This window comes from Giraffa tippelskirchi, chromosome 9 (assembly GCF_054371585.1).
Source record: "Giraffa tippelskirchi isolate mGirTip1 chromosome 9, T2T-mGirTip1v1.2.pri, whole genome shotgun sequence".
NCBI classification, from domain to species: domain Eukaryota; kingdom Metazoa; phylum Chordata; class Mammalia; order Artiodactyla; family Giraffidae; genus Giraffa; species Giraffa tippelskirchi.
The window spans coordinates 157,279,927-157,307,712 of record NC_137283.1 but is presented as its reverse complement, the minus strand read 5'-3'; the positions used below and the strand labels follow the sequence as shown (position 1 = coordinate 157,307,712).

Below are 27,786 nucleotides of genomic sequence, written 5' to 3'. Positions count from 1 at the left end.
CTGGACACAACGGAAGGACAAGGGGACCGGATGTACACCAGAGAAGACATGGGGTATCCAGAGAAGTAAACCTCTCTTAAGGGATGAACACACATGCTCCCCGTAGGTTCTGTTTCCTTGGAGAACCCTAACACACTGGGCATCAGTATTTGTTCTTACTGTCTCTCCGGGTGACTATGACAAGTTTCCTGGATTGATAACGCTCATTTAAGGAATTAGCACTATTAATTCACGTTAGGAGAAATAGGTTCTGGGGCAAAACTCATCACCTGGACTGTCTTACAGCTGGCAACATGAAACAATGATCAAAAACAAACAAAAAAAAATCACACAAAAACACCAAAAAGTGTTTTGAAAAGTGAGAATTTACTGTACAGTTTTTTTTTAACAATTTATTTATATGTTGGCTTCTACATGCTCTTGCATTTGTGTAAAACATTTATACATATTCTTTACAATTTGTACATATATTAAATGGCTGTATCATAAACATTGTTCTATGAGATTTTATAAAAGAAAAATCAAGTAGGGCAAATTACTTATAAAACATTAACAAAAAAAAAAACCCGTGATATTGAAGAACAAGAAGTTCTCATATTCGTGTTCATTTGATATCCTCTTCTATTTATTTTTTGGTTTCACTTTATTTGTGCTGGCCCAAAACTTCCATTTCCTATCATGTAACTATCAGGTCAGAAGAGGGAGAGCGGTGTGAGGGGACGCGGTAAGGCAGCCGTGGAGGGCGGCGAGGTCTGCGGGGCTGAGACCGTGTCTGCGAGTGTCCCAGGTTAAAGCTGATGGTTCGCCAAGATCCTGTTTGCTTTATGCCATTAAATGAAGTACTAGTGATGACAAAATTCTGTCTGAAGTTTAGGACACAGTCAGGAAGAGCACTGCTCTGAACTTTCTCTTCTCCCACGTAAAAGCTTGGGGAGGGCCGCGTGTTACGCATCTTAGCACCCTCGTCAGCCCCTTAAAACCTTCCCATCTGGTGGGGCCGGGAGAGGCTTGCTCACCTGTGCCTCATCACTTCAGATACCCCTCACCGGCCCGCTAGTCTAAGATCTGAATCAAGTGGCAAAATCACGCTTTCCCCAGCACTGCTCACGATGCCTCCTTGAGCAGCTTGAGACTGCGAGGCCAGCGGAAAGCCTGGGAGGAGTGTTTGCCCACAGAGACGTGGCTGCTCCTTCCCCAGGAGCCGAGCCAGAGTGCCTCCCCACCAAACCCCGGGCTTTCTTGGTGAATCCTTCCAGCCTCACCCGGGCTCAGGAGGAAACGCAAGGCAGGCGGCACCTTAGGGCGGTGGGCGCGGGGGCTCTGATCCCGGGGTTCCGCCGAGCTGGTCCTCTGGAGGGACGTGTGAGGCAGGGGCATGTGAGCGGCTGGAGCCGCGGGAGCCCGTGCTTGCTTCCTCTGTCGAGAAAACTGAGTGTCTGAGTTACAAACATCTCAGTGGAAGGCGTGCAGAGTTTCCTAAACAGACAGGACTCTCAAAGGGTAGAAAGGAGTTATAAAAATATACAAACATATTATGTTTTTTACTCTGGCATATTTTGCATTTTTTAAGAAAGCAATTAGTAATTATCTGACGTTGGGCGGCAACAGGAGAACTGTGGCTGACTCATAAATTACAATTTTATGTAAAATATCGGGGGGGGAATCCCTAATTTTCCATTCAAAATTCTGGTAACTTTAAGCACTTTCCAAAAATAGACAATTTCCATTGGTTTAAATAATGGATATGGAGATGAACGAAAGATTATTCCTAAAAAACTGATGCATTTAGGCGCTTAATAAAGGAAATGAAGTTTTTTTTTCCAACTCTCTGTTTTTTTGGTTTTCTTTTTGTTTCTTTTTGGATGATGGGGGGGGGGATCAGATTGCGTCGTCCCAAGTCAGAAGGAAGCACTTCGGCGTTTCTCCATGTTGGTTCCATCTGTCCTACATCACTGGGAAGCGGGCGAGGGCCTGCCTCAGCTTTTCCGCAATCTGGTGAGAAACAGAACAACGTGAGATGTCTCCCATCGTGACCCTGTGGTTCTCTATTATTTCCATCTCTTCTCAAACACTCCATACATTTCAAATCCTGTCACTAGTAGATGCTCCTAGTCTCTCCCAGCCCCAACTCAGCCTCTGAGTAGTGGAAAGGGAAAGTGTTAGTTGCTCAGTCATGTCTGACTCTTTGTGACCCCATGGACTATAGCTCGCCAGGCTCCTCTGTCCATGGGATTCTCCAGGCAAGAATAGTGGAGTGGGTTGCCATGCCCTTCTCCAGGGGATCTTCCTGACCCAGGGATCAAACCCGGGTCTCCTGTATTGCAGGCAAATTCTTTACCATCTGAGCCACCAGGGAAGCCCTATAAAAGTGAAAGTGTCCAAGCAGTGGAGTGTGTGCATGGACGCACTTCGGGCAGTGGAGTGCGTGCTAAGTCGCTTCTGCTGCTAAGTCGCTTCAGTCGTGTCCGACTCTGTGCGACCCCATAGACGGCAGCCCACCAGGCTCCGCCGCCCCTGGGATTCTCCAGGCAAGAGTACTGGAGTGGGTTGCCATTTCCTTCTCGAGTGCATGAAAGGGAAAAGTGAAAGTGAAGTCGCTCAGTCGTGTCCGACTCTTAGCGACCCCATGGACTGTAGCCTACCAAGCTCCTCCATCCATGGGATTTTCCAGGCAAGAGTACTGGAGTGGGGTGCCATTGCCTTCTCCTAAGTCGCTTCAGTTGTGTCCAATTCTTCGCAACCTTATGGACCATAACCTGCCAGGCTCCTCTGTCCATGAGATTCTCTAGGCAAGAATACTGGAGTGGGTTGCCATTTCCTTCTCCAGGGGATCTTCTTGACCCAGGGGTCAAACTCATGTCTCTTACGTCTCCTGCACTGGCAGGTGGGTTCTTTACCACCAGCGCCACCCGGCAGTGGGGAGACCTTCCTAAATTCCCATATGGGACTGCTGGCGGCGGTGCCCGGCTCGAAGGAAGCCCAGCTCCTTCCAACCACGCGGTGTCATTTCTAGACCATCAGCCTGTCCTCCAGGGATCCGGTCTCTGTGCTGGGCCCAGACTCCCCTGCGTTCCCAGACACCTGTGACCTCCTGAGACAGGCCCTGCTGCTGCTACACAGTGTGGAGACAGGCTGCACCTTCAGCTTATCTCTGAAACCACCTGTTTCCACCACACATGGACAGTATGCACGGAGCACATGAGCCATGGCTCCCTTCCAAGAACCCATTGGCGGATACGCGAGTGGCAGTGTCCACCCACAGACAAGAGGACGTGTGTGTGAACGTGAGTCTGGGGCTTGCCGATCCCTGAATGTACATGAGACGATACCATGGAAACAGCAGAAAGCTTAGTAAGAAATATGGCAGCCAACACGTGGTCAATTGTAATAAGTTACAGAACTTGTCTTTGAGGTCTGAGTTTCCATTTATGGGCTAGATCTTTGTTTTCTGTACACTCTGGTAAATACCAAAATTGCTCTGCAGAGGTGAACATCTACATTTTCATTACCGGTTCCTGAATGGAACCATCTAAGGCTTCACTCCCCCTCTTGCTTTTGTTTTCCTTCTGAAATCCCTCTGGAACACTGCAAAACCCTCGCTCACACACAAAGCCGGCCTGTGCAGTCCCGCGTGGTGCCAGGCGCCTTCCCCAGCTGAGCCGGCAGGGTGACCTCATCTCACAGTGTTCCCTGCGCACGGAGCGGCGGGGACCGGACAATAAGGGCTTCTCAGGGGCTCACCACCAGCACCTCGCACCCTTCCTTCTTGAAAAAAACAACCCCCTCTTCAGCCCAGTGTTACTCAAAAGGAAAATGCAGATACGGTTAAGAGAGACTGGAAAAAAAATCCCTGCCCAGTATTCAGCCTCCTTTGGCTCATTGAGAAATGAAGTTGCTCAGTTGTGTGCAACTCTGCGATTCCATGGACCGTAGCTTACCAGGCTCCTCTGTCCATGGAATTCTCCAGGCAAGAGTACTGGAGTGGGTTGCCATTTCCTTCTCCAGGGGATCTTCTAGACCCGGGGATCGAACCAGGGTCTTCCATATGGCAGGCAGATGCTTTACCCTCTGAGCCACCAGGGAAACCCATTAGTTGGCTCATTGGTTAGGGTTAAAACCACAGGCGCACTAGCTTCACATCCCTGTCCCCGCTCTGGCGGTGCGCAGGCAGCCCCCGGGGACAGGCCGACTCACCGTCTCGTAGAACTGCACCTGCTGCTCCAGGTACAGGCGGATGACGCTGTTGTAGTCGTAGATCCGGTTACTGTGGAAGTGATTCATCTCGGCTGCAACCAAGACCAAGACATCAGTCAGTGCCCCCTGGACTTCAAACAAACACAGCTGTGTCTCTGCTTGGTCATGATTCATCAACGGCCAGATCTTATCTGGCTGGCCTGTGCCAGTTCCTGACAAAAATGCTACAAAGAGGCTAGAAAAACAATTTGAACGGGTAACTGCAAAAACACTTTTCCATAAACGGACGATTACTGTCTATTTGCATGTTAAATCTTATAAAGCCCAACATGGTCCCCCAAATGACGGCTCTTGTTTGAGCAGGAAACCGACTTGGGCCCACTGGCTATGGACGACCTCAGTTCACAACGTCAAGTCTGTTGACGGGGGCCTCACAAGGTGCCCGCTGGGGCCTCACAAGGTGCCCGCTGGGCGCCACGTCCTCTGCTGCACAGCGACTGCCCAGGCTGCGGGTTTCTTCAAGCGCCTCTGAAAGGCTGGGCAGAGGGCGAGATGTGAGGAAGGCCCTCTTCAGGGTGGAGCCTGATGCCATCGAGCACCAGGACTGCCAGAACTAGGCCTCTTTCCAGGCAGAGGGTCGGATGCCCATCCTTTGTGTTTGCTGAATGTCTCGACTCAGCAAATGAACCCCTTCTCCAACCCTGCCTCTCAGTGCCACCCCCATCCCATCACCAATATCGAAGAGGCTTTCCTTATCAGGGCCCCATATCACCTCTGCCTTTTCCCCACACGCCACACCTACAAAGCCAACTGCTGCCGGCATAAATTCCTGTAAACAGCTCTGAACTTGTACAACGCTTTCATTCATCTGTTTGGATAACTCCAAACACAAGGTCAAGACCAACTTTCCCATTCAAAACCCTTCCAAGCCCCAAGCTTCAGTCAGGCCTCCCTGTTTCTGCCCCAATCTGCCCTCATTCTGGAGACCTTTCACCCATTCTTCTCTTCTCCTACTCTCTCCCTAGTCCCAAAGGATCCTTTGGAAAAGCCCGTAAGTACCCTTCATTCTCTCCCCCAGCACCTCATCTTCTTTGGTTCCTCAAAAACCTCAGATGGCAGGAGCCAGGTCTCCAGTTGGGTTGTCTAACATCAGCCTCCAATGTGCACCCTCAACTCCGTCACTAGGCAAATCCTCTTCCTTGAGCAGTGTTTTCTCTGTTTGTTTTTCCATCAAAGCCTTTTCATGGCTTCCTAACACCCACAGCAAGTCTAGACTCTTCTGCCTGGCTTTTGAGGCCCTTCAGAATCTCCAAAGTCTCTTCCCCATAACCTGCAAATGTGTTTTATTCCTGAAGGCCAATGACACAATCTGGTCCCATTTTGTTTTGTGTGCTTTGTTCCTACTAGAACATTCTTCCACTCCCTCCTTGGCCCATGTATTCTATCCATCCCCCAAAACATGAAAAATCCATTCACTGCTCCTATCTGCTGGAAAAATTAATATTTTCTTTTTAGTAAGGGTCAAACCATGCCAAAAATGCTATGTCCAAACTCCCTTCACATTCTATGGTCTTGGGGCCTGCAGGTTACCTGCTGCTAAAAGCTGGATTCAGGAATCTAGTCTGGATAGGGCCTGCTATCAAAGGTTACGAAAGGAATCTTCAGGGTCTCCAAGAAGAAATAAAAACATACAGGTTTAATCATGTTGTCATTTGTAGTTACATCAGGTAATTGCATGAAAAACTAAATATAAATATTACAGCTTTTTTTTTTAACACTGGGATCCTACGAACAACAGGCTCATGAAGATATTTTGAATCAGTTCTTATTAACTTAACTGCTGTTCATACTGGAATTTCTCTCCAGCAAGGAAAACAGAAAATTTTCTTGGAAGAGAATCTCCACTAGCTACACACAGACCTTACCCGTTCTTACCTTGCAAAGCGTAAGACATTGTCCCAACACGCTTCACCATGTTCTGCTTGTCCTGTGGGGTGATCTTACTAGCTGCAACCAGTTTATCACTTTCTTTCACTTTTTCTATTGCTCCCTGTGAAACACAAAATGTGGTGGTATTAATAAATCTAAAAGGATTAGTCATTAGTTTAAAATGTAACAAAGCCAACATATTCTATAATTGTCTTGCTACTGAATAGGAAAATGTCCCCACAAAATGAGAACATAAGGAACGCATCTCACTGTAACTTCTTGTAAGTCACTTGGAAACAAAAATGCTGCTATTCTTGTAAAATATAGCTAAGCTGAAACCTACACTTTTATGCTACAAGGCTGAAAACTAAATAACACTCTTTTTCCGTAATATGAATAAGTCATTGTCAGGTAAGAGTGGTACATGATTGGAAAACAGGCACCAGGTTTAGGAAGTCATTTGATCCGAGACAGTCTAGCATATATGTCTGAGCACTGTCTCTTGCAGAGCATTTCATAAGCTGGTGCCTAGGGGTGCTGACCATAAGCTTTACTGTGATTTCTATAAGAAGCTCTGGACTAACTTCAAATACTAAGATGGAAATAGCTGTAAAAGTTGCCAAACATTTCCTACACTCGTGTCATCACATGACATGCTGTCTGGGAAGAACTCTAGGCCTGTGTATAAATCAGGTTCCCCACCTAGAACTCTTAAGGCAGGTACAAACTCCTACAACAAGCTAACTGTTCTGAGGTGTTTTTTTTTTCTTTTTTGAGATTTTAATTTTATTTTTTTATTCCCACCCACCCCCATTACAGCAAGGTAACTGACAGATAACATTATATTAGTTTAAGGTGTACAACATAATGAATTTGAGACATGTGTATAATGCAAAATGATTACTACCGTGTAAGTATGTTAATTAAGATCCATCACCTCAGTGAGTTATAAACTATTTTTTTCCTGTGATGAGAATTTTTAGGATCTACTCTCCCAGCAGTCCCACCTGTGGGTATAAACCCAAAGAAAACAAAACCAGCGTCTCAAAATAAACCCAAGCACGTCACAGTGCCCTCAAGAAGGACGGCTGATCACACACCCACAGTAATGAGGTGATATGCAGATTTTGAAAGAGAAAAATTAACCAGAATCAAAATCTGAGGACACTCCAAACCAATCTTTATTTAGTTTTAAAAAAGAACCTTTATGATGGGAACTATATAGTTTCCTTTTTATTAACATAAACAAATAAAATCAACATCGACCATTCTGATCTTAATTAGGAGAGTCTTCGTCAGGCCTCAGGGACAGGATATCTGATTTCACCTGGACGGGAAAGGCCCTAGGAGGACTTGCCCACGCAGTGTGCAGGGAGGGTCTCGTCGATGAGATTAAGTACCATTCCTGACACTGACTTGAACACCAGACACCACGATTATTACATCTGCGACCTGAACCTAAGTATATCCATAAAGAAATATCTATCATCCTTTTAGTTCCCTCCAAATAAATCCTTCTACAGAATAAAAGAAACTAAACAACCACTCAAGTATCTAAATGTGACAGGACTTCACTATGCAAGCCCGCTGAGCCGCTCCGGCTGGTTTTGGAGAGGAGCTCCTAACTGGAGGGGCGCTGAAGGGTGAAGCTCCCGCAGGTGGCCCTGCACCTGGGTCCTGACTTGGCCGGGACCTCGTCTGTGAACGCCTAGGATCAAGTTACCTTGTGAGCACCAAGAATGTCAGGGAAGCAGCCAAGGAAACCTTTATATTCATGATTACATTCCATCAGGAAATGGAGATCTTTCTTTGGCTGTAACAAGAAAGACTGGCTATTATTGGTGGAAGAATTCAGACAATCGAAGAGAAAACGGTTACATTTAAGGGCTGTATCAGCCGAAGCTGCCAGGCATGACATGAAGTTACTGAATGTGAAGCAGTCAGCCTAGTTCTCCTTTAAGAAAATAATCCCCAAGAACTCTATACTGTCAATGTAGGCTGTGAAAAAATGATAAAACTGGATTTTTAGGTTGGTTGGTAAAATTAGCTATTTTGAAGTAGCCCAAAATACAACACTGTGAACAAAATAAAAAAAACTAGTTAACACTATATGTTTACATAGAGGCAAATAAGATGTTATAGCTTAATGTATAAATTTTAGCAGAGAATAAAAAAATTGCCAAAAATCTGGTAATCATTAAAAGTGGCAACTATAAATTTTCCCATTTTTCTGTGATAATATTTAAAGTTATGGTGTGCACAACTCTAAAAATTAATCTTTTTTTTTTTTTAACGACTATCGGAGAGTAGTTAATGACCACACGAATGTATGGGCACACAAATATATATTTCTAGTTGTCATCTGCAAAAAAAATTTTTTTTTAATTTGAGGGTTTGAAACAACCTCAGTGGTTAGTCCCCGTAAGGAAACATTATTTGTTATCTATGAACATAACTGAAATCAGGCTACTAAAGGCTCCAATGAAAGCCAGGTGGCTACAACGAAATCTGCTGCCTGCCAGGAACCTGACCAGGGCTTTCTCTTTATTAGCTGTTGATCCTCAAACCACTCCCAGGCAGGTGCTCCCATTGCTATTTACAGACCAACCAGGAAACCACTGCTCCGAGAGGCTGAGCACGACTCCAAACAAGGACCACAGTGAAGGTCTTCCCTGTACGTTCTAATCCCCTGGTGGCTGAGATGGATCCAGACCATCGGCAATGGGCGCTACTGAGGCTTCCTGATGATGAATTTATCCATTACTTTAGCTTAGCCTAAGAAATACTATTACTCGGTGTAATTAATAAAGATGCATAGGGACAGAAGAGAAGAGCCATTTGGAAAGCCTGTCTTAAAACAGGTTTTAAATAAAACATGTGGATTAGGTAGCATAAAAACTGAAACCATGTGGCTATGTTAATATACCTGTTCTGCCACAAGACTGGCAATTTCTTCGTAAGTCTTTCCTGCTTCAGTTATCGCGTCATTGAGATCTGTTTCACCTGAGAATCATGACAGTTACATGAGTGTTACAACTTATATTTCCTTTTCATTACCTCTGAAATTTTATTATAGCAAACTTCAAACTTTGAAAACTATACAATAGAATGAATCCTCGTCTACCCATCACCCCCAACTAACAGCTTATGTCCAATCTTTCAGTCCCCTCCCTCCCTTTCCCTTTCACCAGTAATTTAACACTTGATCCATACATTTTACCTAAAAGACAAGGGCTCTTTAAGAAATAGAGATGACCCCAATCTCACACCTAAGAAAAGACCATTCATTGTTCCTGATATAAACTGTCCAGCCAGTGTGCAGCTGCCTGGTGTCTCCAATCAAGTTGGCTGCTTGAGTCAGGATGCAAAGACCATCCATGTGGCAAAGAGCTGACATATTTCCTACAGAGGTTCTTTCTCCTCTGGGTGTTTTTCTTGCAAATTTCTTTTGGGGAGGTGTTGAAGAAACCAGGCTGTGTGCCTCGGTCCCACAGTCGGGTTCTGTTGAGTGAGTCTTGGTGGTGACAACACAGTCCTCTGTTTCCTGTACTGTCTAGATCTTTCATTTTAGTATTTGTTTAGTATTTTAGGTTTGCAGATTGGTGCTATACTGCTTCTGTCGCTGCTTCTTTATTAGCTGAAATACTTCTATAAAGAGAAACTTTCCTTTATCAGCTTTTTGGTTACCTTGAGGTATAGGGACAGGAAGAACAGGTTAAATGCTTCCTTCTTTTTGGAGTTTTCAGAATTATAAGTTGATTCTCTTCCATCCTCCAAAGGTGACTGAGATTAACTTTTTAAGAATACCATTGAAAGTCTGGATTTAAACAGAGCTGATATGCTTCGTTCCACAGCAATCAATATCTTCACTAAACTCAAATTTTCGCTCCATAGGACAGTGGAAGTTTCTTCAGATTGACATCGGAGTTCTTTTGCTAGGAGCTCTGGATTATTTCAGGGAAACAATGTTTTGAAATTGCCATGTGGGTGATGCTGGGAGTGCTTCTTGTTACTGGACTGTATAACTATTTCTAGGCCTTTTCAGTGAACAGAGCCAAGTGTGTATCTGTTAATTTCAAATTCCTAACTTATCTCCCCACCTTTCCCCTTTGGTAACTAAGTTTTTTTTTTTTTTTTCCTATGTGTGTGAGCCTGTTTTTGTTTTGTAAATAAGTTCATTTGTATCACTTTTTTAGATTCCACATGTAAGTGGTATCATATGATATTTGTCTTTCTCTGACTTTGCTTAGTATGATAATCTCTAGGCCCATCCATGTTGCTGCAAATGGCATAATTTCATTCTTTTTTATGGCTGAGTAATATTCCATTTATATAAATACCACATCCTCTTTATTCATCTGTTGATGGACATTTAGTTGCTTCCATGTCTTGGCTATTGTAAAAAGGGTTGCTATGAACACTGGGATGCCTATATCTTTTTGAATTAGAAATTTCACCTTTTCATAATTTTCAGATATATGCCCAGGAATGGGATTGCTGGACCATATGGTAGCTCTATATTTAGTTTTTTTAAGGAACCCCCATACTGTTCTCCACAGTGGATGCATCAATTTAAATTCCCACCAACAGTGTAGGAGGGCTCCCTGTTCTCCACACCTTCTCCAGCATTTATTATTTGTATACTTTTTGATGATGGCCATTCTGAGTGGTGTGATAACCTCACTGCAGTTTTGATTTGCATTTCTCTAATTGGCGATGTAGAGCACCTTTTCAGGGTCTCTTGGCCACAAGATGCTTCTCTTCCCAGACCTTGGGTTCCTCATCTAAAAAAATGGGGGCCAGACCAAAGAATCCTCAAAACTCCTACCCAAGCTAAAAGTTCTGACTAAAACACACAATTCAGCCAGGCCAACAAGAAATATTCAAATATGGGAGCCACGGGTCTCACATTTTGGTAAAAGACTAATTTCTTATACCTGGAAATACTCAGACATTGACCTCCAAAGACCTACCCTCCCTAGGTATCAGAATAAATGCCACAGTGACAGTATGCCTACCATTTCTGTAAGCGGTAGGACGTCCTCAAATTGAATAGGTGCCACTCACCTGGCAAATACTTCTACCTCCTTCCTACCAGTTCCATATGCCAAATTAAGAAAATAAACCAAGATATAAAAGAAAACTGCTAACTTGTTCTTGTAAGTGTTGTCCATGGAAAGACACAATGAACTCAAAATACCACAAGTGAGATATACGATATGGAATAAGCTGAAAACAATGAGTTAGCGAGAGACAAAAGCAATAAGAACTTGTTACTCAGTCAGAATTTTTCCCTCCAAATGGCCCTGATAAGATCTGGCTCTTGACAGTCAGACTTGACTTCAGAGTTTTGGCAGAGAAATGAAAGCAGGGCAGAGTGTCACATACCACGGCCACTTGTTTCACCAAAACGCAAGAGCTGTATCTGAGCACAGGAAAGGCAAAGACGCTAGCCAGGAAATCCAAACTATTACCACCCACCACTTTTCTCAACACTAGTAAGGTGAGGCGGCAAAAATCCTCAGTGGAGCAGTGCAGCCAGTTTAAATGTCACTGACGGCAGTGCTTCACTGCAGTTATTGCTTGTCTGCAAGAGCCTGAGGAGGCCAGTCTGTATGGATAAGACACTCAGGGCCTGAAGAACAAATAAAGAAAGATGTACCTTGATAACCACTAGAGCTGAAGACTGTGGCTAAGCTCTGCAAGGCCTTCCCTATCTTCTGATATTCCTTGGGTAATGCTGAAAGAGAAAAAGGAATAAGTCATTCACTAAATGGAGCAAAATTAAATGATCCAACTATTTTCTCAAAGTACTTTTACAGTAAATCTAAAATGATTGAAAATATTCTGTATTCTTTAACAGAATATCAATACAAACTGTTTTTAGAAATTAATTTTTCTTCAATTTTTAATTAATCAATTGTTCAATTGTTCAATAAATAGTGGGCACTACCACCAGTGCCCACACTCTCATTCACTAAATAAAATCAAAGTGAACTGGAAGCTCATTTAGAAGATGATTTCTAGGTTTGAGTCCTTTCTTATATACAACACTAACTTGATCATCACAACCACCCCTCTACCAATGCAGATGCACCATCTCCCCTTCCCGGGTTAGGAAAGCTGGGGTCATGTGGCTAGTAAGTGGTGGATCTGGTGCCTGTTATTCCTAATCCGCTGCTTTTCCCACTCTGCCATGTACCTATGAGTGATTATTTACAAAACACGACCAAAAGCAACGGGGTGTGGAGAAAAATGGCAGTGGAACCCTCATAGGACCAGGGAGGAGGGATTTTAGCTTTCTTATCTGTATAATAATAAGATTAATGAAATCATCTCCAGTGCTCCTCTAGTGCTAAATCCTAGGCTTCGAGGATCACTCTGGAGAACTCTCCAGAGAAGAGTCTTTGCTTCTTAGGCTACTTTCATTTGCAATCTGTACACAGTTTCCTGAAACGCAACTGCTGCTTTCAAAAGAAACCATTACTCGCATGTGAAGAGACTATACTATTTATAAAGAAAAATGATTCACATGTTTCTTTAAAAAAAAGTCCAGGACAAGGAAATTTGACATACGGTCTACAAGCTATAAGAAACAGAAAACAAGAATTCAAATTATATTAGCTGAGTTAATTTTAATAAATTGTTCACCCTGTTGTAATTCAGTTTTTGCCTTTACATCGGGGATTAAAAATACTCGCCATGTGTTTCACCATGTTGAGTATGTCCTAGACTTCTCACTTCACAGATTAGGAATTTTTAAAAACTCTCTTGTGAGAGGAAAGAAACTATGGCTGAATCAAATTCTAAAAACATTTCAACCTCCTGTCCCCCCAAAAGAGAGCAGCCTAATGCTATTACTATTTCCTAATTTTGGTCTGTGGATTTTACAGGACATGGAGTTGACCAGATGTTAGGCATAAAGGATTTGATTCTTTAATAGAAGCCATAATCCCAGATTTTTGTGATATCCTTAAAAATTTTAAGATTTGCACTCATTTAAAATTTTCTTTAAAAAGGGGAAACAGCTGAATTTACAGTTAATTATTTTAAAAATTAAATTATTTCATTTACATTTTAGAGACATATCACTTTTTTGCTCATGAGTTATTCCCTGTGACTAAAGGCCTGAAACAGGTTTTGTTTTCTGATGCTGCATTGGTACAGGTTATGTTTTCAGGCTCAGTTCTATTTTCAGTATTTCTTTGCCATGGGAAAAGGAGCCAGTGTTATTGTTCCTGGTATCTGCCCCAAGAGCATGAACAGCTGGTACACAACGGTTCTGCTGATAAAAAATACCACGTGAATGGTTGAAGGCCATTCAGTGTAAGGCCTGGTTCTTTCCTGTAAAGGGCCAGACAGGAAACATTTTAGGCTTTGCTGGGCTGCAGGTTTCCACTGAAAGTACTCAACTCAGCCGCCCTTAACACCACAGCAGCCAAGGCGTGATCCACACAGCTGACACTGGACTGTGTTTCTCTCCTTGGCTGTTGGACGACAGAGTGGCCGGGTCTGGGGGATACGGGAAAACAGTCCAGCAGGCAAAGGGCAGGGGGGGTGCAGCACAGCAGGCAGAGAGCGGAGCGGAGAGCAGCTCTTCTCCGCGCGTCTGACCCAGGCTCCGGGCTTTCTGCTACCACCCGCCACTGGGCTTTCCCAAAATTAGAGCTTTAGTCAAACACACAAAACTCCCTAAATGGGTGACTACTAAAAAGTAAGATCTTGCACTTTCTCTGCAGGCAGAAAGGATGACTCTTCCATAGATTACAAACCCCACATAACTGGAAATATTTACGTGAACATGATGCTTTTTTACGGGGGCTCTTGAACTGGCTTTGGTCAAGCCAGTTTCAACAAGAGTTGAGGAGTGAGGTTCCTCAGAGAGCCGAGGGTGTGACGTTACCGTGGCTCACTGAGTGCATCTCTGTCGGCGGTGGCCTGGTTCCCCAGGGGGACAGAGGCCACCCCGAGGCTGTGCCGGGGACGGCACTTACGTCCTGTGCACCGCTTCCAGTGCTCCTGCCCCACGTTCAGCAGCTCCTTCACGCCGTCATCCATGGCTTTGGTGAACTTGCCAACAGCATCACACTTCTGTTCTCTGTGGGGCAAAGACACAAGGACGTTGTACCCCTGACTTTACTACCCAACGTCCAGACAGTGTGAGGTGTAAGAGGAGACAAGTCCAGCGTGGTCAGGGGAGCTCACAGCAAGCCTGACCACAGGTACTTGTGTCGTGCATTCTAGCAACTGAGCTGTAACTAAGTTAGTCTTAAAAACCGGCTGGATTCAGGTTTTTAAAGAACTGCTCCAACATCTGCCACTTATATTTTAACTCTGCTTCCGTTTGCCCTCCAATTCCTTGTGAATTCTAACTAAAATTGTTCTAAAGTAAATAAAATCTTTGTTTCTTGAATATCTTACTGAATGACGTTCAATCACTGTAGGTACTGGTGACTCTATAGCATGGGTTGCTAATGGTAGTTGTTCACTCATTCCAACAAATACTTGAATGAATCACAGAAAATAAACCTACACACACAGCATCTAAGTGATACAGAAGACACCAGTTCCTTCAGGATTAAAAAGCTTTTCCTGACTTGAAAAAAATTATCACAATATACTTTTAAATGAAAGAGGAGGTTATAATAGAGACTGTATAATGCGAGGTCATTTTTGTTTATGCAACCATTTTCCCTTCAGATACATGTGTACAGAGTAGGATTTGGAAGAACACAGACCTAAGTCAACATATTAACACTGATTTTCTCTCTGTGTAGTTAGTTAGAAGACTGTCTATATACTGGGTAAAACATAAGCAATGGTTATACGTTAAGAAAAAAGGCTGCTTAAAATTATTACTATGAACAAACACAAGATTTCTTATTAGTCTTTATACAGAAAAGGAACTACTCCAGACTTTCAACCAAGCCTACATTAAAAAGATGACAAGATTAAAAACAAGAGATTAAAAAAACACTGGACAAACAGGCCTGAAATTACTCTCTTCAAGGCTATGTTCAAAGAGATTTCTGGCCCATGGACTGATCTGTGGGTGTCAGCTGGCTCAATGCCACGCCGTGTCATCACACTTTATTGTTAATAACTGCTTAACCACTGTGTCAACTATAACATCACTGACTTCAAGGTAAAAAAGAAGTGGACTTTAACTGATTTTATGGTTAGAAAGACAGTGTTTCAATACAAGCGATGCTCTCTTTGACTTCAGACTACAAACCCCACTCATTTCACACCCTCTCGTCTGCCGATGTGCATTCCAGGTGCGGTCAGACGGGCCAAGGCCTGCACGCAGAGGAGGCGGGCCTGGTTTGGGAAGCGGGGGAGGCTGGCAGGATCGCTTACATTTCTACTAAGTCCAGGTCAGGTGCCTCTGGCTCCATGGTGGAGAATATCATAACTCCCACCAGCTCATCTTTCTCAGCCTTCCTCTTCCCGGTTTTCCATTCCTGTAAAGAGGAACATTATGATGTTATAGTGGGGAGCGGAGCCAAACTGCTCTTTCAAAATCCCGTCCTAGCATCGGCTCACTGACCGTCTTTATCCTTCTAACTTTCGGGAGGCAGCCCTGCCGTCTCCCTCTGCACCCCTGCATCTCCAACTCCATCCTGCGCGTGAACGGAGTGAACGGTGCCGCTGTGCCGAACGGTCCTTAAGAGCCCAAATCCTTTCAGAGTGAGGTGACCCAGGACTTACCCTTTCCCAAGGCCCACCCACCCGTACAAACACACCCTAGGAATCTGACAAAGCGCCTCAAAATTTTAGGTTGTTTTCTTGAAAAGATTAAAGCTTTTCTAAATATAAGATAGGAACCAATATTATAAACTATTAAGTTTTTACAAGTTATATATATATATACACACACAGAGAAAAGTGACCGAAGCAAAAATATGCAGTACAACAAATTCTCACACAGGGCATTCCTGTGTAACTACTTCCAAGGGCCAGAGAGGGGAGAGAGCTGGACTTCCGGAAGCCCCCTTCTCGTCCCTTCCCCGTCACTACCCCTTCCCTCCCCTCCAGGGGTAACCATGACCCACCCGCTCTTTTATGGTTTTCAGTTCCTCACTTCATACAGTCTTACCACCAAAGTCCCTACACCATGGTTTTGCTACTTCTGTGAACTAGCTAAAAACCCAACACTTGGCATTCTTTTGTGTCTGGCCTTAGTTGTTCAACCTATGCTGAGAAGTTACATGCACAGTGTTGTTACAGCTGGAGTTCACTCATTTCTTGGCTGTATAATATTCCCTCGAGTGACTGTTTTATTTACCCCATTAATAAATAAGCCCCATGAGTTTATTTACCCCATTCTACTACGGGTAGCCATCAGTGGCCCTGGTGAGTTATGGATAAAGCTGCTGTGTACACATCTCCTGGTGCATGTCCACATGCACTTCTGTAGGGATATAACCAGGCGTGGAAAGTTATTCAAGTTCAGTTCAGTTCAGTCGCTCAGTCGTGTCCGACTCTTTGCGACCACATGAATCGCAGCATGCCAGGCCTCCCTGTCCATCACCAACTCCCGGAGTCTACCCAAACCTATGTCCATCGAGTCGGTGATGCCATCCAACCATCTCATCCTCTGTCGTCCCCTTCTCCTCCTGCCCCCAATCCTTCCCAGCATCAGGGTCTTTTCCAGTGAGTCAACTCTTGGCATGAGGTGGCCAAAGTATTGGAGTTTCAGCTTCAACATCAGTCCTTCCAATGAACACCCAGGACTGATCTCCTTTAGGATGGACTGAATGGATCTCCTTGCTGTCCAAGGGACTCTCAAGAGTCTTCTCCAACACCACAGTTCAAAAGCATCAGTTCTTCGGCGCTCAGCTTTCTTTATAGTCCAACTCTCACATCCATACATGACTACTGGAAAAACCATAGCTTTGACTAGACAGACCTTTGTAGGCAAAGTAATGTCTCTGCTTTTTAATATGCTTTCTAGGTTTGTCATAGCTTTTCTTCCAAGGACCAAGAGTCTTTTAATTTCATGGCTGCAGCCACCATCTGCGGTGATTTTGAAGCCCAAGAGTCTGTCACTGTTTCCATTGTTTTTCCATCTATTTGCCATGAAGTAATGAGACCAGATGCCTCATCTTAGCTGTGATTTTAGTTTTCTGAATGTTGAGTTTTAAGCCAGCTTTGTGAGGACATTACCAAATCTCCCATTTGTCTACTGGTTTATCTTTCTTATCAATTTGTAAGGGTTTTCCCATATTCTAAAATCCAGCCCTTTGTTAGGCTACACACGTTCATATCTTTGACTTGTTTTTCCTTTTTAATGATTTCTGATAAACCAAAGTTCTTTTTTTAGGGTAGTCAAATTTGTCAGTCTCTTCCTGTATGTGTCTTATTTCAGAAATCCTTCCCTACCCTAGGGGTATGAAGATTTTCTATGTTACCTTTTAGAAGCTTTATTGTGTTATCTTTCACATTTAAACTTGTAAACCATCAAGAATTAATTTTTTTTAGACTCAACACAGTGGAAACTTTCAACCAGATAAAAGTAGAAAGAAAAATATTTTAATAAACCCCTACAGATTCAGCTTCAAAAATTATCAACTTTTCACCAAACTTGTTTTATCTGGTCTCCTCCATCCTACTTTTATTTCTTGTTTAACGGAAATCTCAGATATAAGATCATTTCACCTATAAATACGTCACTATGTATCTTTAACAGATAAGGCTATGTCTTAAAAACATTACCAAAATACCAACATCAAACCTAACAAAATCAACAGCTTGTTGTGAGGCAGTGACGTTTATTTTTCCCAGAGATGTCATCCAATGGAGCACCATTGATAGTAAAGACTGCCCATCCTCCCCCTTCCTCAGAACCATTCTTGTCATAAATCAAGGGCTCATTCTATTCTACTGATCTGCTTTTAAAATATTTTAGCTTTATAATGAGTCGCAACATCCAGGAAAGTCTTCCTCCCATTTCATCTTTATTTTGAAGAGTATCTTGGCTATTCTTGGAGCTTAAATTTTCTATGGAGGACATCTTTTCAGTTCTTCAATTCATAAAACATAGTACTGGAACATTTATTGAGGTCTTCTTTTTATTTCTCTCAGCAGTGTTTTATGGTTTTTTATGTAGATCTACATTTATCTGTAGGTTCTTCTGGGTTTGCTATGTCCAACCATCTATATGAGCTACTGTTGCCCAGAGGATCACAATTTTTAATAATTTTCTAGTTTTATACTGTTATTTAGCAGGTGAGAAAACTGTGGCCCAAAGAAATTAATGTTTTGGTCAAGGTCATGAAGGTATTCAGAAGCAGAGCCAAGACTATAAAACCAAGTGCCCTGGCCCCAAGTTCTGTTTCTCTTACATCAAAAATACCCCCCCCCTCCAAAGCCTATAATTTACATAAAGCACAACCTTTAGAAATGCTTCCTGTTTTCTTGCTTGTTTGGGGTTTTTCTGGCCATTCCACGCAGCTTATAGTACGTCAGTTCCCCAACCAGGAATTGAACCCGGGCCCTCAGCAGTAAGAGCGTGTAGTCTAACCACTGAACCGCCAGGGAATTCTCTAGAAATGCTTCCTCAACAGCATCCTAGACAGATCAAACAAGCCCCTGTTAAAGTCCTGTGGTAAGCAGTAAGGCACCAACTTGGACGGGGTTCCACATAGTTTTTGTAACTGCTATATATTACATTTTGACATGTAAGCATTCACCATGAAATGCAAAAAGACTGCAAATATTGAAATGAAATGATCTCTAACCTATAAATTACACTAAGCATGACCAAACAAATGATTGCATACAATGGAAGACTAAGGTGACACAACTATTTCCAAAGCAGACAACAACAGTGAGATGACAAGCAGCCAATTTCTTCTTGATTTTCAAAAGAGAACAGTGACTGCAAGCAGAATGACTGCCCAAGGGGCAGGGACAGACCTGGACAGACAACAACAGTTCTGGAAAAACAAGGTGGTTCTGAGAAAGCAGGTTCACTTATGAATCTACTTTTCTTTTCATTACACTATTTACACTGTTAAGGTCAAAATATGATCCTAAGAGATCATTCACACTATTTCCCTAACTTCATGCTGAAAATATCCTACACAGCTCAGGGTCTATTCTATATTTAACAGCACTGAGGAAAAAGCCCCTCATCCTATCACATCCCTCACCCCTGTCCTCACTGGGCCAACTGGTTCCCAGTTTGCAGAAAGCCATTCTGGCAAACTCCTTGCTCACATGCTGTGACTACTTTGCTATTACTTAGAAATAGCCAACTAATCAACATGATTTAATTTCCTTGGTGTGAATGTGACAATTCTCAATATCCTCTAAGATTATAATAAAATGTCTTACCTTCTCATCTCGGAAATTTAGAAACTGCTGGAAGACCTCACTCTCTGAGATTACTGGGTGACGACACATTCTGGTCATCCAGGCCTGAAGCCGCTCCATGCGCATTTTGATAAACTCTTCTTCAAAGCGACCTGCAAGAGACATGCCAAGAGTGATGTGAGACTCTGCCTAAGAGGAATCACTGTTACTCAGGCGGAAAGGCTGCTCATACGGCTACTGGCAGAGAGTTACTCAGTAAAAGGTAAACCATGGTGATTTTCACAAACCTAAAAATAAGCAACACAGTGGATGTTCAAAGGCCCACAGGAAAGGTACTCCACAAATCTGAAAGCAAATTTTATCTCAACATGAAAAACTTTCTCTTTCTTATAAACTAACATGCCAGTGCCTGTATGATCATACGAAGCCTTATAGGCAAGAAAGGGTTGATAATATGGAAATTAATAAGCAATTCTTACCAAGAAGGTGAAATTTCTATATTTATAAAAATGTGTCTAAATACAATATAATCTCAGATATACATAATTAAATTAAGTATTATGAAAAGTAACTCAAACCCCCGGTTTTGCTTTTTCAACTACTTAAATGAAAAACAGAAAAAGCAATTTTTCCATGAATACAATAATGAAAGCTGCTATCACAGAACTTAAGGCCATCATAAAACAAGAGCTTAATGGGTGATATTTCTATTTTAAAAGTAGAAAATCAGTTTAACAAACCTTACATACCAAACATCAAGTGAACACAGAATTTTTATAAGCCTAATAAAATCACTATCAGTTAAAAGGTTTCTGGAGATGGAAATTCTGGCTATAGGTGAGTTTGACAATAGCTAACCCTAGTCCTGAAAAGCAACTGGGAAGCCAAACAAAACCCACAAAAACTAAGTGCTGTGGAAATCAACCAGAGGCACACAGCCTGGGAGAAGTGTTTATGCTCCCGAACTGCTGACCTTCAGGCCAGAAGAGGGGATTCCGGGGTGCTCTGGCCTGGGGCTGCACCCCTCTCTCTCTGCTCCATTCTATTTCCTTTACAATAGAATCGACCCCATGAAAGTCTTACATATTAATCTATGAAAATATGTGCGGAATCTGTATGCTGAAACATATAAAACCCTACATGAAAATCAAGTATGACATATGTAAGTTCTTGCACTGGAAGACTACATACTAAGATTTCAATTCTCAGAGGGTGGCTAGGCGGCTCGGACTGCCTGAGCAGGGTTTTCCTCCCCAGTGAACCGTGCAGCGTATGCTGCCAGTCTCCTGTCTTCTCTTCACCACGGCTGCTTCTGACATCCAGGTGCAGGAACTGGAGAAGCGTGTCTCAGGCCAGGCTTTTGAGCTGATTCTCAGCCTTTGACCAAAAAGAATCTGTCCCAGGATGTCCCCTTTCCCTTCCTAAGAAGAAGGATCTTTCCCTGGAGGAAATTCAGAAGAAATCAGAAGCTGCAGAAGAAAGATGCAAGTCCCATGAAGCTGAGGTCTTGAAGCAGCTCGCTGAGAAACAAGAGCACGAGAAAGAAGCGCTTCAGAAAGTGACAGAGAAGAACGACGTCAGGAAGATGGCGGAAGAGAAGCTGACCCACGAGACGGAAGCCAGCAGAGAGAACCGAGAGGCGCAGGTGGCTGCCAAACTGGAGCGTTTGCGAGAGGGGACAAGCACACCGAAGAAGCGCGGAAGAACAAAGAATCCAAAGATCCTGCTGATGAGACTGAAGCCGACTAATTTGTTCTGAGAACTGACTTTCTCCCCCTCCCCTTCCTAAATATCCAAAGATTGTGCTGGCCAGTGTCATTTTACTTTTGCCCTCCTGACAAATACTCTACAAGCTGATGTAGGACTGTATAGGTAGATCCAGATGGTATGATGTTGTTTTAGGGGCTAAAGGGGAGAAACGAAAAGTGTTTTACTCTTTTTCTAAACCGTTGAAGTCTTTCTAACGTAGCTATGCTTCTTGTCGCATCTTTTCTACCTCAGTACACCTGGTGTGCTGGGCTAATGGCTAGGACTGTATTGGCTCCGTGAAAACATGTCTGCGAAAAGAGTATGTAGTGGCTTCTTTCAAATTGTTAGATGCTGAACATCTGCTCACTTTTAAATCCCAATTCTGTCCTGATCTTACAGACGCTGCTGTACTTGAATGGTTAATAAAACTGCACAGTGCTGTTGGTGGCAGGGAAACAAAAAAAAAAAAGATTTCAGTTCTCCCAAAATTGGTCTACAGAATTAATGCAATTGCAATAAAAACCCTAGCATGATTGTTTATTGGTATCTGACTATAAAAGAATCCTGCTGACTCTTAAAATTTACATGGAAAGGCAAAAGAAAAAGAATAGCTAAAAACAATTTTGAAACAGAACCAAGCTGGAGGATTTATATACCTGACTTCAAGACTTTCTATATTATAAGGCTACAATAACCAAGATGGTGTGGTGTTGGCAAAAGGACGGACACATAAATCGATGAAACTGAATAGAGTCTAGAAATAAACCTGCACAAATATGCTCAATTGATTTCTTGACAAAATGCAAAGGAAACTCAACAGAGAAAGGATCCTCTCTTCAACAGATAGTCCAAGAACCACTAGAAGACCAGATGTATAACATAAACCTCCAGCACCTCACACTTTATACAAACCTTAACTCAAAATAAACCCTAGACCTAGATGTTAAACTGAAAACTACAAAACTAGACCCCCCCTCCTGTATATTAAAACACTTCAAATTCTGCACAGACTGGGAGCAGAGATTAAGTACTGCAGAAACTTGTCCACTGTGCAGACGATGACCCGCCTCACGGACAGAAGAGACCCTGGAAGTTAGCACAGACCTAAGGGCTACACTGAATTCCACGTTATGAGCAAGTCAACTATACAAGAGTTTATAACCTACTCATTGGCTGGAATTAATTAAATAATCATTCTTATCTCTCCTAAAATTTTTTTCTGACACAGCTGGTCTATTTACAAACTGTGACTTCAGCTATTATCTTGTTCTTGTGAGGATATTCTTATCAGGTTCCAGAGAATTAAGAAAAAGAAGAGGAGGGATTTCCATCTGCCCATTTCCTATGACCCTGACCTAGGTTTTCATGAAGTATGTTAATATACCAGTTTGGCCCCTGGAAATAAAACCAGATTCATTCAATATTATTCCATAAAGAATAAAATCCATAAACAAATTAGAAAAATCTTAGCTCTAAGCTTTTCATGGACGGATTATCAAGTCCAAAAAATGTCATGACATCATCTACTTGGTATTCCTTTTTCTTTTCTCCAGGATTTAAGGGAAGGGAGTTTATACAATAATGACGCTGTGGGCATCTCAGGCAGGACGCAGACGAGAGAAGGGGGAAACAGACCGGCTTCTGTGCCTTCCGGTTTCCTCGGCACGCGGCCCAGTTAGGGAATCAAAGCCCAACTTTCTTCCGACTGAGGGGCTGTTGCTTCTGTGCTTTTCTCTGACATCCCCTGGCTTCAGGCCTGACCTTTTTTTTTAAAAAAAAAAAAAACCTTACTATGGGAGAACCGTGAGTCTATGATGCTTTAGGATAGGCCATGGATTATGTGATTCTGAATAAACAGTGTATTAAAACTGAAAAAATCAGAGAAACCCTCACAACTCTAAGATAGCTCATTAATCCATTTATTTCAACACCATGGAGAACAATTACGCTAACCAAGTTGATAAAGGAGAGTTTAAAATTCAAACTTGAAAGTGTGGAGAAAGGCAGAACTCAAGTTTTCATGCAAAGAAATCTAAATTTTTAGAAAGAAAGCTGTGATTAAAACAATACGGATGACAGAAAGGAGGGACAGTGAGGATATGCAGTGGGTGCAGGACTGGGGTGGGTGACATGTCCCAGCAGGGGGGAAGCAGCCCCACACCCAACCTGCCACCCCGGCGCCTTGAGGCGCGGCCTGGGTGTCACACCCTGGAGGGCAATGCAGGCCCACTCCTCCATTCTGCTAGGACAATGTGAAATTTTTGAAAAGTTTTCCCCCCCAAAATCAAAAGCATTTCTTTAAAAACAGTTTCCATCTCTTCAAAAACTTTCAGAGAAGCATACACACTGAACAAAGCAAAGCACAGAGTCACGCTTTATGGAGAATAACTTCCTTATCCTAAGGTCACTGGTTCTAGCTGAGGATTAGTTAGTCCACATCTCACAGAGTGAGCTCTAGAATCACATCACATTCCTTCGCAGCACTTCTGAGTGGCGTGTGTCTCAGCTGAGAGCACCCGTGTGTGAGGGGCCAGGGCACATGTGACACCTGGCCCGTTGGAACCAACCTCCCTGCAGGCTGGGCCACCTGAGCGGGCTCTGCCCCGGGCTGGTGCAGCCCCCAGCCCCTCTTCTCGTCTCTTTATCTCACTCCTGCTGAGTGAGGACGGAATCCTCTCCAGCCCCCCAGGCCTCTGGGGTCCGGCTCCCCCTCCACACTCCTCATGGGCCCAGGTGAGCCTCCTTTCCTCCTGCACCGTTCCAGCTCCAAGCTTTCAAGTCTTACTCTTGTCTTTGATCCTTCTCTCTCTCTCCACTTAAGAGTTTCATGTACTGCGGTATTTTCTAGCTAGACATGGAGACTCTAATCTCTACGTGAAGTTCAGCTTCTTTACAAACTTTTATCCCAAGACAAACATACTGACTGCTGAGTACTAACATTCCAGTTTCTAAAGTAGGCTAAAGGGTTAAAAAAAAAAAAATTACTGATCGTTCTCAAAACAGACATAGGAAAAATACTTTCCGACTGCACATTACAAGGGGCTCTGGTAGCATTGTGGATTATTTACTAGAAGATTACTTGGGAGTGGGGGGAGGAAATGACACTTAAATAAATAAGAAAAGGGAGAGGGTGATTATCCATGATAAATAGAAATATTTAAATATCAGTAGTCACCAAAATAACTGCGTAGAAAACTTGGTAACTTCCTACATTAACACTTAGAAGCTCTGTGGTGCCTACATCTGGTGTTTACAGACTTGTAATGAAAATGACAGGGGCTTCCCAGGTAGTGTGGTGTTAAAAGAACCCGTCTGCCAATGCAGGTGATGCAAGAGACAAGTGGGTTTAATCCCTGGGTTGGGAAGATCCCCTGGAGGAGGAAATGGTAATCTGCTCCAGTATTCTTCCTGGGAAATCCCATGGACAGAGGAGCCTGGCCGGCTACAGTCCACGGGGTTCCAAAGAGTCCCACAGGACGGAGCACAGCACCACCAATGAAAATGACACAGCTGGACTATGTAACGCGTTTACATTATTTGGGTCAGACATTTTAATTTCTACCTTAGACTATTAAGATTATTCCTGTTTTTCCCAGGTGTCATTTTTCACATATAAAAAAAGGTATATATTTCTTTTATAGGAAGGGTTAGCAATAAAGACACAGTGACTGGAAAAGGTGTAGCAGTAAAGACACAGTGACTTCATCAGAATTCAAGAGACATATGTACCTAGGAACTCTTGACAGAAAATTTTATGAAACCTTTTTGTTAGGTGTTTATGTAACTTCCAAATATGTGAACTGTGTGTGTGTGTGTGTGTGTATTTATATGTATATTTATGGCTGCAGTTAGCTGCTGTTTCCAGACTTTCACATCTTGTTCCACTAGAGGATGAAAAGTGCCATTTCTGATTTACAGTAGAATACTCTAACTGGAGTCTCTTTCACTTGTTGTTTTGAGTTCTGTCACACATATACTCACCTGTGACTTGCTTGTCTGGAAGAGAAGGGATTGGAATGGCTGACCCAAACTTAACCAGCAGACGCTCATATAACCAGTCAAAGTGTTTATACCTGTGGTTTACTGATCGATTAGTGTTCTACAAGAGAAGGAAAGAGAAAAAAAGTTACCAATATCAACTACAGAAAATGAAGGAAAAAGCAAGCCTTTCCTAGTGATGTAAGCACGGTTCTGTTTTGATAACCTGGATACTTACGGTAGGGGTTAACTGATACTCAATGTAGCTCTTCAGACCGTACATTTTGGAGCCTTTCCTGGGATCTGCGACCACGCAGTCAAACGTAGAGGAAGGGTAAACCCACATAGGGCCATAATCTCCAACCTACACATTGCAGGGAGAGGCAATTTTGTTACGTGGAAGATTAGTTAACACAATTGATATAAATCAATCAAATGATTCTTTTAGGACTAGAAGTCCTTAGGAGAGTCATTCTTGCTCTTCTTTGAGAAGTTATCTACACAAATGCTCTCTGTTCTTACTAAGGTTCTATTTGAAGAACACACTTAATCAAGAGGCCCTTCTGCTCCCATGTGGGCATCTCAGGCCACGGAGAGGGGCCAAGCTGCCTTTCCTCGAGAGGATGCTGGGCGGGACACAATCTCTCTCCAGTCCAGCTGTCCCATTTATATGTAATGAAGGGCTCACTTTTAAAAATTTCAAATCTACTGCAGACAAATAGTTCTGTGAAATATAAAACGACACCCTTGGCTGTGTCAGCAATGCCAAACTGGCATCACACTTCCTCCACACTTACTCTCATCTTCTGTATGCCCTAATTCTTTTTCAAGGCGAAAGGAGGAAAAAGCGAGGTGAGGTATGAAAGTTCAGAGGCTATTAGGTCAGGATGGTGACTGGGGCCTAGAGAGCTTTAACAAGGGACTAAAGGTCTCTGACAACAAGTGATTAATATTATGATTCTCCAAGGGGGACCCAGATCCAGAAAACCCTCCTGAAGCCACAGGGCAGGAACCTTTGAGAGGAGCCTCGGGGAACTTCCTCAGTGACAGGACCCAAGAGAGGAGACTCTGACCTACCAGGGCCCAACATCCATGAGGTCATATTTTACTAGTGGGTAGGGATGCTGCACCTTAAAACCAAAGGACCAGGTCTCTGCTTTTTCTTGTTTTTCTGAAGCCTCTATGGCTTTCCTTACTTTCTTTTCCATACAAGAAGCCCACACAGGCAGGCCTGCCTAAGATGTGTGGGACAACTCAAATGCAGGGGTCCTTGAGTTCTGTTCCAACACTCTCACGCTTAGGACAAAGTCTCATGCTTTTGAGAATCTGAGGGGCAAGGGGGCCATGGGCTCTTGATTCTGTGGAGTTTTAAATTTAATGAAAAGAATAGGATACATGTTAGTATTTACAAAAATGTCTGAAGAAAAAAAAAACTTTAACCTAACTATTCAGAAGATAATCACCCCAAGTTTGCTTTCAGGGAAGAAGGATAAAAAGGCTCTTGTCACAGCCCTTCTCTCTGGAGTTTTCCAGGATTTCAAGCATTCCAAAGAAGCAGGAACAAGTAATATAAAAAATACACTGTCATTCTTGCAATATTATCGAGTTTCCTAGGACCCAAAGATTATAGAATAAGACTAGATATTTCCTCCTTATTTGAGTCCATGGTGATTACACTCAAGGCCCCTTGCCCTCCTGCCCTACTCCCAACTTACAGTTACATGACTAAATTATCAGGGTCAGAAGATAGCTATAGTTCTTTTCTAAAATTTTATCTGGAAATATACAGCTAGGTAACACTTAGAAAATCTATCCACAATCAACATGTGGGTGAAACTACGAAGCCTGTGTCATCTTATAAGCAAGCCGTTCAAAGATGGATATTCTGAACAGTGTCACTAACTGCCAGCTTTCATTTGCTAGCTCCTTACCATGAACTGGACAATTGATTTAATGAAAGAAAACTATTACCAACACAGAGGAATAGGGAACTTATTCTGATAACATGCATGTACTCTGCCAAGGTAGAAACCTAAATATTTGAATTGTGTTTATTAACTAAATATGTTTGGCTAGTAGAAAAACAGCATGCAAAAAGTATCTTCAAGACACTTCAGAAAAAGAAATATTATAAAAAACACATATATACTATGGGTATTTGTTCAATTACTAGTAGTCTGAAAAGGTAAAAATAAAGAATGCCTAGACAATAATGGGCATTAATTTATGCTATTTTTTTATACTTTTAGTATATCATCAGTTACTTACTTGGAGCATTAACTGTGTTTAAGAATACTTTCTAAATGACTAATAAACTTCTTTAAGATACTATATAAGAGCTTAATTAGAAACAAAGCAAAAAATAAAAAATAAACAAACTTACAATGATAGGAATTTTCTCTTTGGATTTTGCCAGTTGCTTGGCCAACAAATACTGTTCCATCCCAGGTTTTGCAAATCCAGGAAATCTAATCATGAGGACAAATGCTTGTGAGTCTTATCCTTTTCCTTGTAAGAATTCTATAGCTCTCGTCCACATTTACTTAATACAACGGTTTGAACTTGTTCTGTCTTTCAGATGTACTGGAACTAGGAAACTAAGGTAAATGAAACCTG

At 42.6% G+C, this 27,786-nt stretch overlaps 1 protein-coding gene and 1 pseudogene across 4 annotated transcripts in view; one reads left to right on the top strand and one right to left on the bottom strand.

Annotated features, from left to right (window-relative positions):
- Positions 1–347: 347 nt before the first annotated feature.
- SNX9 (sorting nexin 9) overlaps positions 348–27,786 on the bottom strand; it is an 85,740-nt gene continuing 58,301 nt past the window's right edge. For all 4 annotated transcript variants that reach the window (XM_081530134.1, XM_081530136.1, XM_081530135.1 and 1 more), the window contains exons 7-18: positions 27,554–27,638; positions 25,409–25,534; positions 25,174–25,291; positions 19,465–19,595; positions 15,484–15,587; positions 14,118–14,221; positions 11,786–11,863; positions 9,050–9,126; positions 7,847–7,936; positions 6,130–6,244; positions 4,195–4,286; positions 348–1,992 (exon numbers count right to left, since the gene is read on the bottom strand). In XM_081530134.1, coding sequence (XP_081386260.1) covers positions 1,945–1,992; positions 4,195–4,286; positions 6,130–6,244; positions 7,847–7,936; positions 9,050–9,126; positions 11,786–11,863; positions 14,118–14,221; positions 15,484–15,587; positions 19,465–19,595; positions 25,174–25,291; positions 25,409–25,534; positions 27,554–27,638 — 1,168 coding nt within the window. In that variant the 3' untranslated portion in view covers positions 348–1,944. The remainder of the gene's footprint in view (positions 1,993–4,194; positions 4,287–6,129; positions 6,245–7,846; positions 7,937–9,049; positions 9,127–11,785; positions 11,864–14,117; positions 14,222–15,483; positions 15,588–19,464; positions 19,596–25,173; positions 25,292–25,408; positions 25,535–27,553; positions 27,639–27,786) is intronic.
- Positions 20,716–21,236, top strand: LOC145520873 (stathmin pseudogene; annotated as a pseudogene).